General features: G+C 43.2%; 2 protein-coding genes across 2 annotated transcripts; both read left to right on the top strand.

Moving 5' to 3' along the window:
- Positions 1–627: 627 nt before the first annotated feature.
- On the top strand, positions 628–3871 carry LOC129767323 (valine--tRNA ligase). The gene is made up of 4 exons (XM_055768060.1): positions 628–783; positions 842–2976; positions 3041–3682; positions 3737–3871. The coding sequence occupies exons 1-4, from the start codon at positions 672–674 to the stop codon at positions 3797–3799; spliced, it is 2952 nt and encodes a 983-aa protein (XP_055624035.1). The 5' UTR covers positions 628–671; the 3' UTR covers positions 3800–3871.
- A 2517-nt stretch (positions 3872–6388) lies between these two features.
- Positions 6389–10204, top strand: LOC129766592 (uncharacterized). The gene has a single exon (XM_055767167.1). The coding sequence runs from the start codon at positions 6389–6391 to the stop codon at positions 10202–10204; it is 3816 nt and encodes a 1271-aa protein (XP_055623142.1).
- Positions 10205–10253: the final 49 nt, after the last annotated feature.

The following is a 10253-nucleotide window of genomic DNA, read 5'->3' as shown; positions in this document are numbered from 1 at the left end:
CATATCTACATAAAACGATTTTTTCCTCGAAAATTACTCTATAACATACCTTTAAATATTTGTAACTTAAGGCTAGGGTTACATTTGATCGGAGTACATGCGACAATTTGATTGTACCTTAACTGGCGGAAAGAAACAAATTACAATAAGTTACATCTCATTTGACATCTAGCTAATTGGACAGACTTGTAATGCGACACGAATAATTGGACTCGCCTCTAATTGGATATTTTTGTAAACATCGAGTTTGGGATCCAAATTATGACCCCCAGTCATCACGATTGTCCAATTACAGGTCACAACGCCTCTAATGCGACATTGAGTGGTACCTCGATATGTCGAATTAGATGTAACTTACTGTATTTTGTTCGCTCGAAGCAGACTCTATTTCTATTTCGAACGACGGGAAGAGAAGCAATTTAACCACACCAATAAAATTCTATATAGTTGTTTACTTCGAACGGTTGCGATACGATTCGATCGTATTTTCGCACAAAGCAACATCCTATATAATCGTCTAACTCCCTTTATATAAAATTTAACTAAATCAAAAAAAAAATCAAAGTATATGGCAACTTCGTCAAAATGCTTATGCAACACCGGATAGATGTTTCAAAACAGATACGCAACATGCAACAAGAGTTGCTACATTATTAGTTGTAGGACCAAAAATGCTTCAGATATTATTTTCAAAAGGTTCTCCTCAGCTAATAAAACGATTACAAATCTTTACATCCCTTCATATTGTCAATAGGGCTCAAAAGGGATACTTTTCCCGCGTGGGTATGTATTTGCTTGATATCAAATAATCCATTCCGTTCTAACGATGTTTCATTCATAGTGATAGAACCTGCTTACAAACCGGCACTGGTAGAAAGGAATAAACATGTGGAAGCAAAGTTGGTTACTGGAGATGAGAATTCACCTAAATTTAGTCTACTGTTACCACCACCAAACGTGACGGGAGAGCTGCACTTAGGACACGCGTTAACTTGCACTTTACAGGATGCATTGGTTCGATGGAAAACGAAGCAGGGATGCAAAACATTGTGGACTCCAGGAATGGATCATGCTGGTATAGCGACCCAGGTTGTGGTCGAAAAAAAGTTATACAAGGAGAAGAAACTCAGCAGACATGACCTAGGACGAGAGCATTTTTTGCGTGAGATTTGGCAATGGAAAGAAGAGAAGGGTAGAAGCATCAAGGAAAACCTTATGAAACTTGGTACTTGCATGGATTGGGATCATGAGTATTTCACTATGGACGACAGACAGACGTCAGCGGTGAAGGAAGCGTTCGTTAGGTTGTTCGAAAAAGACTTGATATACAGGGATAAAGCTTTGATTAATTGGTCGTGTACTCTAGAATCTGCTATCTCGGATATTGAGGTAGAGAACGTGGAAATTGATGGCCCGACAGCTGTAGAAGTTCCAGGATACAAAAACAAAATAATGTTTGGGAGAATGGCTGATATCGCGTACAAGGTTCATAATTCTGATGAAGAAATTGTCATCTCTACAACGAGACCTGAAACGTTACTTGGTGATGTGGCCGTTGCGGTCAACACAAACGACGCACGTTATGCACATTTGGCAAACGAAACAACTATGCTCTGGCATCCGATCCGACAAGAAAGCATTCCGTTGATATTCGATTCTAGTGTAGATCCTGAGTTCGGCACAGGCGCGGTAAAGATTACCCCGGCACATGACAGGAATGACTACGATGTAGCTAAGAGGCATAAACTACCTCTCGTAGAAGTCATCAATAGTAGAGGAATAATAATGGAAAATCACGGCCCATTCGCGGGTCTCCCGAGATATGATGCACGAAATAAAATGATGGATTACTTAACGAACCAATCGCTGATAAGAGGTATTAAACCACATTCTATGGTACTTCCGATCTGTTCTCGTTCCAAGGATGTTGTAGAATTTCTCCTAATGCCGCAATGGTTCATTCGATGCACGGAAATGGCTCACAGGGCTAAGAAATCCGTCGAGGATGGCGAATTACGGATTATTCCAGATAACTTCGAGAAAGACTGGTTTCGTTGGTTGGATAATTGTCACGATTGGTGCATCTCACGTCAACTCTGGTGGGGACATCGAATTCCCGCCTTTGAGGTAAAATCGAAAAACGCGGTTTCGTGGATAGCGGCACGATCAACCGAGGAAGCCTGCCGAAAGGCGAAAGAGATTTTCGGATCGGGTGATTTTGAAATTTCACAGGACACGGATGTTCTGGATACATGGTTCTCCTCGTCTCTTCTACCATTTTCAGCCTTAGGGTGGCCTGAGTGCACGAAAGGTTGTCAACGTTATTACCCACTAAATTTGATGGAAACCGGACATGATATCATATTCTTTTGGGTCGCTAGAATGATAATGCTCGGACAGGAATTAACTGGGCAGCTTCCGTTTCGTGAAATACTTTTGCATAGCATAATCTGCGATGAACATGGCAGAAAAATGTCCAAAAGTTTAGGAAATGTTATCAAACCAGAACATATAATCAAAGGTATCACACTGGATAATTTGATAGAAGAAACAAAATTAGCCCATCAGCATGGTCTATTATCTGATGCAGAATTGAAGCGATCCATCGTTAGTCAGAGGAAAGCATATCCCCATGGAATACCAGAATGTGGAACGGATGCACTGCGATTTACGCTCTGTTCTACAAACGTGAAAAATTATTCTCTGAATTTTAACATTCAAGAATGTCACTCTAACAAGTTGTTCTTCAACAAGATCTGGCAAGCAACACGGTATACGTTAATGTGCAAAGAAAAGTTTGACACGAATGGGAAGTCTCTTGACAAACGAAATCTTTTGGAATTTGATCGGTGGATATTGAGCAAACTGGGAAATACAATTGTGTCCTTCAAAAACGCTATGGACGAATATAACTTTCATTTGGCTGCAGCTGCCTGGAAAACATTTTTTTATAACAACTTATGTGATGTTTATCTGGTAAGTAGATTCATAGTATAAACATATTATTATTTGAACGAGTGAATGATTTTCAAACTTTCAGGAGACAACAAAAGTGCACATGAAAGCCGAAACCCAGCAAATAGCCAGAAATCAATGTGCGGTTTTACAGCATTGCCTTTCCATCGGTCTAAATCATTTGGAAGTATTTACTCCATTTATTGCAACCGAACTACTATCACACCTTCCTTCTCCCGAAACTAAGTTCCATGAAAGCGAATGGATAGACCGTGATCTTGAAAGCACAATCGAACAACTGCTTGAAATTTGTCAAAGTATTCGTCAAGCCAAAAATGAACACAATCCGCCAATCGCTAGAAAGCATAACCCCGTTGTGCACATTTATTCCAAATCCGACCAGCTCAGGGAACTTATTCAGCGGCAGCTATCCTGCGTTCAGCAGCTAACGCTGAGCAATGGCGTGCAATTGTACGATGACGAAAGATCATTTGACGGCAGAAAAATGACTGCCAAATCAACCGCTAGTCACTTATGTTCGTTTGGTTTGACCACGAATTTATCTGAGGAGCTGAAACAATCAGCACCGGAATCGGGGGAGATTAGTGGTCATACGAAAAAAATGAGAAAGTTGGAGAGTGAGCTGGAAAAACTAGTTAATACCGTTAGCAGGGAAGGCTATAAAAAGTTCGCAAGTGAGGAAGTTCAGAAAAAGCACTTGGAAAAGGTAATTTTGTTGTATAACAACCGTTAAAGTATTGAACCTTATGTTTCATTTCAGATCAATAACCTTCGACTTCAAATTGAAAATATGCGAAAAATGGATGTTCGGAGTGTTGTTTGATAAAAAAAATGTTACATTGAAGATGTGTAATGATGTTTAAACTAGTAGATTAAATAAATGGAAAAGACTGGTAACTGGCAATTTTACTCCCAAACAATACTCCATTGACCATTTGAACTTCACTGTCATTCATTAAACCAGTGGCGTCTCGTCCACCTGTTCAAACTGTTCATAAAACAGGTAGACAATCTCAGAAAAATTTCACATTTGTAGATGAGGATGATGAATTATCGAGGGTAATTTGTTTGTAATTTCCATATTATCTGGAATATATTTATTTCCTTCTCTGTTTGGGTGAAACTTGTCCACTGTGGAGAATGTGATCTGATAAGCAGTGATGCCTACGTAAATGGATGCTCTCTGACCGGGATAAGCGGGAAATAGCTAGAACAGTTTCGAATACAGGAGAACCCCAAGTATCCGCGAAATAATCGAGCTAGCTCACCGCGGATCACGAAAATCGCGGATAACACAACAAATGACTAAAAATGAGATGCAAACACAAAAAATAGATTTTTCGGCATGAAAACAATGTTTTATCAATACAGGAATCATTGAACTATTCATGTGTAAGGTTATGACCAAAACAAAAGAACAAAAACTTACCACTCATTGACGAATTTAGGGTAGATTCATAGAATTACTATGGAACTCGCTTTCGTGGATAAACCGCACAGCGGATCATCTCCTCGCGGATAATATGGGTTCTAGTGTACCTTAAAATTGCTTATGCAAATAATGTAATATTTCAATTTAAATGTTTCTCGGGTGACAATTCGTCAAGTTTTGGTAAAAAATCTTCAAATAGAGAGGACTTAAAAGGTTACAGCTCCTCATCTTACACCATCTCACATCGGACGACGTCTGAATTTCGCCAAAGCTCACATGAACCGACATTGGGACATGGTATGTTGTGACAAAGAATGTTTCCAAAAGAATATATTTTGCTATATACCATAACGAAAAGTTCCTCAATGTGTAGGTTAACTTCCCTGGCGAAAAAAAGGTCAATTTTGATGGTCTTGATAGTTTCAACGAATACTGGCGTGATTTACGAAAGAAGGAACTATTTTTCAACCAGAAATTATGGTGGAGACTCGTGCATGGTTTGGGCGGGATTCTGTGCAACCGAAGAGCTCAAGATAGCTCTCACATCATTCAAGGATTACATACATGTTCTAGAAACCTCCTATCGTTTTTGCGTGGATATCGTCACAAAGAAAATAACATTCCAGCAAAACAATGCTACTACAGGGTGGGCCATTTAAGTGGAAGGATTTGTTTTTGCAATAGCAAAGTAAAGAAGTGGAATTTTAAAATTTATTTTTGAAATTCATTTATTTTGGTCCAAGGAGATTTGTTCTAACTACTTTTTGATTATGATATCTCGTAAATGACCGCCTCTGGCCTTGACCGCAAAATGTGCCCTTTTTTCGGCATTTTCCATCACTTTGCCCAATGTTTCGGCCGATATGGCAGCAATTTCTTGTCGGATATTGTCTTTCAGCGCAGCCAGGGTCCTTGGTTTACCAGTGTATACCTTGGATTTTAAATATCCCCATAAAAAAAAGTCAGGAGGCGTCAAATCAGGTGATCTCGGTGGCCAGTCATAATCGCCGTTTTTCGATATTAATCTTCCGGGGAACATTTCGCGCAATAATTTGGTCGTGGCAGCCGCTGTATGGCATGTAGCGCCGTCCTGTTGGAACCAGTAATTGTCCAATTCATTTTCACGAACAAATGGCAATAAAAAATCGGTTATCATTGTCCGATAACGCTCCCCATTCACGGTTACCGTTGCTCCATTTTCGTTTTCAAAGAAGTACGGGCCGATGACTTTATCGGCATAAATGCCACACCACACAGTAACTTTTTGGTCGTAAAGAGGTTGCGTTTCGATGAATTGAGGGTTTTCAGTAGTGTTGAAGTATGTCATGATTTTTTCCATTTTTTAAATATTGTAACTGCAAGGAGGCTATGAGAAATATATTCGCTTGGAAACCGACAGAAGTCAGACGTCTTTTCTTTTCCCGTGAAGAAGCCAGAAGAAAATCGAAAATTTGGAAATTCTTCGTTTTGTGACGACATCTCTCAAGTTTATGGAAAACCATCCAATACGCAGCCATCAAATCCATTCTCGACGGTGTGATTCACCACAACAAGAATTCTTTTGGGCCGTCGCATACTGACGGTGGAAAACCCTTCGATCAGGAACGGGTAAGCCCCATCATTTGGTCCTTCGAACCGGATCGAAGGTTCCCCCGACCAGAAGGGCAGGTGTGGTGAGTACACCATTTTGTTTGCAAGTTCATTTGGTGGTGTTGGGTGGCAAGTAGACTCGCGTGGGTGGTATGCCCGTGTCGGGAATAATTACGTTCGTTTTTGTGCACCATACTCGAGTTATTCGTTCGCCTAAAAAGTGGTAAACCGTGACGGGAAGGATACATTCGTTCGATTTTTACCATTTTTCGATATCCGCGTCGTGTAAAAGACATTACAACGCACAATTTACGTTCCAATCATCCGAATTTTGATTCCGTATATTCGATCTGTGGTGGTAGTGAAGTGGTGATAGTGTAGTGAACCAAGATGTCCAGACCAGAGAAGAAGTTGGTCGAATGCTTTATGAAGCGCAAAGCACTATTCGTCGTTCGTGATTCCGTTGAAGTGTTCATCAATAATTTTGACAACCAGAATGACGTTTTCCAGATTCCGATTCGTGTTGAAGCGTTGGACAGAGTCTACAACGAATTCCTTGACCTGCAAACGGAGATCGAAAAGTATGATGATCCTGAGAAGTTTGAGGAGCATATGCAAGAACGAGCAACGTTCGAGGCGCGATACTGTTCGGCTAAAGGTTTTTTATTGATGAAACGTTCCATAGATCACAACCAACCAGCATTGAACACGTCTTTTATAGCCAATCATCCTCCAGCGAATTTCCACCTGCGATTACCCAAGATTGACCTTCCAAAGTTTGACGGAGATTTGTCTAGATGGCTTTCCTTCCGTGATACGTTTACATCCATGGTCCATTCCAATGCGGATATTCCGACAGTAGCGAAGATGCAGTACCTCTTACAATCACTGGAAGGAGAAGCTCATAAGCCATTCGAGTCAACCGATACAAGTGCGGATAATTACGCATTAACTTGGGACGCTTTATTGAAGCGTTACGACAATAAACGTTATTTGAAGCGTCAGCTATTCCGAGCTTTGTATGACCTCCCGCCACTCAACAAAGAGTCACCCCAAGAGCTGCATGACCTGGTTGATGACTACCAACGGCATGTCAAGGCTTTAGCGAAGCTGAACGAACCAGTCATCCACTGGGACACACCGTTAATCAACCTGCTAAGCTACAAGCTGGATTCAACAACCCTCCGAGCCTGGGAGGAGAAGACTAGTAGCGCTGATGACATCACTTACGAGGAGTTGGTTGATTTCTTGTACCAGCGGGTCCAAATGTTGAAGTCCGTCGTCACCGATCTGCAGCAACGCTCCAATCAAGTCGGCCAAGTCAAGGTGGCCGGTTCCACACCAAACCAGAAGAAGCCATTTAAGATGGTATCCAATTCCGCCACGACCGAAACTAAGAGTTTCATTCCGCATTGTATTGCTTGTCCAGAAAACCATTTGTTATTCCAATGTCCAGCATTTTCCAAGATGTCCGTTTGTCAACGCAGAGAACTGGTATCCCAAAAACGCCTATGCTGGAATTGTTTCCGTTCTGGACACCAAAGTAGGAATTGTACGTCCAAGTATGATTGCCGAAATTGTCACCAGAGACACCACACGCTGCTGCACGAATCTGCAGTCCCGAAAGTACAATCCACTCCAGTTGTCATGTCTGGTCAGTCATCCCAGCAACCGAATCCACCCACGTTGACTGTTTTCGAATCCCCTGGATCAGCGAATCCGAATCCCCAAGTGAGTTTGTCGGCACAGTCGTATCAGTCCACTGTCCTATTGGAAACGGTTAACCTCCTTGTCGTAGACCAGAATGGCAAAGAGCATCCTGCTCGCGCGCTCCTAGATTCGGGATCAATGTGCAGTTTTATTACGAAGAAATTATCCAATGTACTCAACCTCCGCCGCACGAAAGTTGACATCGCTGTGTCTGGAATCGGTGAAGCATCGAAGCAGATCAAGCGCAAGTTGACTGCTACGATTAAATCCAAGTTGCTTTCGTATAGTACAACTCTCGATTTTCTGATTTTGAAGAAACCCACAGTATGCCTGCCAACTACGCCGATTGATATTTCCTCGTGGCAGTTCCCTGATGTTCCGTTAGCCGACCCACGATTCCACATTCCAGCCGACGTTGACATGATTGTCGGTGGAGAAGTATATTATGACCTGCACACCGGTTGTAAGATTTCCTGCGGCGAAGGAAAACCTGTATTCGTCGAAACCTCGTTCGGATGGACTGTTTCTGGGAAAGTAGTCATCCAATCACCCGATGTTCCACGTGTTTGTCACCTCACCACTGTAGACCGAAACCTGGAACAAGCCCTCCAGAAGTTCTGGGAGCTAGAAGCTGTTCAACCCTGCTCCATGTTATCCGCTGAAGAAAATTTCTGTGAAGATCAGTATTCCACTACCACCACTCGCGATTCGTCGGGTCGTTACGTTGTGTCCTTGCCACTCACCCGCGATCCGCTCGTCACTCTCGGCGAATCACGTTCAATCGCCGAGCGTCGCTTCTTGAACCTTGAAAAACGACTTGAGCGAGATCCAACCACCAAAGCTGCCTACTGCCGCTTCATGGAGGAATACGAACGCCTAAACCACATGAAGAAGCTCGTGGATCCAGTAGACGAAACCAAGCCACACTGTTTTCTCCCACACCACCCGGTGTTCAAGGAATCCAGCACCACTACGAAGGTTCGAGTTGTGTTCGATGCATCCTGCAAGACGTCTTCTGGATTCTCTGTGAATGACCTGCAACTAGTTGGACCCGTCGTTCAAGATGATCTGCAATCGATCCACATCCGATTCCGCATCCACCAAATTGCATTCGTCGCCGACGTCGAAAAAATGTATCGACAGATCCTATTGCGTCAGCCGTTTCGTCGATATCAGCTCATCCTCTGGCGTCCTAGTCCAAACCAGCCAATTGCTACGTACGAACTGAACACTGTAACGTACGGTTTCGCGTCATCACCATTCTTAGCTACACGCACTCTTCAGAAAATCGCGCAGGACGCAAGTGATATCTATCCAGCCGCAGCCGCGGTAGCCCAGAAGGATTTCTACGTGGATGATTTCCTGTCTGGTGCCGACACCGTTGAATTCGCTATCCAAATACGCCAAGAAATGACTGCCATGCTTTCAGCAGCAGGTTTCCCGTTGAAGAAGTGGGCTTCAAACTCACCAGAAGTCCTAGTTGATATTCCCGAAGAAGACCTAGCCTTTGCACCGTACCATGATCTCCAGGACGATCAATCCGTTTCCACACTCGGACTCATCTGGGAACCGAGAATCGACATGATGAGTTTCAAGGTTCAACTTCCACTGCCAGCATCTGTTTTAACTAAGCGGAAGATTATGTCGTACGTGGCGCAGATTTTTGACCCACTTGGCCTGGTGGGACCAATCATAGTCATCGCCAAACTCTTCATGCAGCGTCTATGGGCATTGAAAACCGAAGCTGGAGATTCATATGAGTGGGATCGTCCTCTTCCTCCACGTTTGCAATCCAAGTGGAAGGAGTTCCACGAAACGTTAGATACTATCGCATCTCTTCGAATTCCACGCTGTGTAACCGTAGCAAACGCAACCTCATTCCAACTCCATTTCTTTTCCGATGCCTCACAGAAGGCTTACGGAGCATGTTGTTATGTCCGCTCAGAATCCGCTGGGGTTGTTCGTGTCCAATTGCTGACTTCCAAGTCCAAAGTTGCACCGCTGGCCAAACAACAAACCATCGCACGTCTGGAGCTATGTGGGGCTGTACTCGCATCCAATCTCTATAAAAAGGTGGCCCATTCCATTCCGAAACCTGCTGAATTCTTCTGTTGGACAGATTCGTCAACTGTATTACATTGGTTGAAGTCTTCGCCGTCCCGATGGAAAACTTTCGTAGCTAATCGGGTAGCTATGATTCAAGAAGCTACAGAATCCTGCCACTGGAACCATGTTTCCGGAACATCCAATCCAGCTGATCCCCTCTCTCGTGGCGTCAATCCAATCGATCTCAAACAACTGCCCATTTGGTGGAACGGTCCGAACTGGTTATCCCTGCCACCATCCGATTGGCCTGTTAACGAAATGCCATCCCTTGACCCACATTGGATGTCGGAGGCCAAAAACAACCAAACTTCGTCGATCTATTGCATACTGGATGCGATATTTCCGTGCCCTGAAAGCCGCCGTCAAGAAGACCACCATCGAACCTTTTGAGACCTTAACAACTGACGACCTCCGTGATGCAGACATCGCCCTTTCTCGG

Source organism: Toxorhynchites rutilus, chromosome 2 (assembly GCF_029784135.1).
Source record: "Toxorhynchites rutilus septentrionalis strain SRP chromosome 2, ASM2978413v1, whole genome shotgun sequence".
Taxonomy (NCBI): Eukaryota; Metazoa; Arthropoda; class Insecta; order Diptera; family Culicidae; genus Toxorhynchites; species Toxorhynchites rutilus.
The sequence above is the reverse complement of the archived record's forward strand: the minus strand, read 5'-3'. Positions and strand labels throughout refer to the sequence as shown.

What these genes read in the sequence shown, in the direction of transcription:
- LOC129766592 (XM_055767167.1), top strand. Translation starts at nt 6,389, where the DNA reads ATGTCCAGACCAGAGAAGAAGTTGGTCGAATGCTTTATGAAGCGCAAA.
- LOC129767323 (XM_055768060.1), top strand. Translation starts at nt 672, where the DNA reads ATGCTTCAGATATTATTTTCAAAAGGTTCTCCTCAGCTAATAAAACGA. An exon ending in ACTTATGTGATGTTTATCTG is followed by an intron (nt 2,977 to 3,040) that starts GTAAGTAGATTC and finishes TCAAACTTTCAG; the next exon opens with GAGACAACAAAAGTGCACAT. An exon ending in AGAAAAAGCACTTGGAAAAG is followed by an intron (nt 3,683 to 3,736) that starts GTAATTTTGTTG and finishes GTTTCATTTCAG; the next exon opens with ATCAATAACCTTCGACTTCA.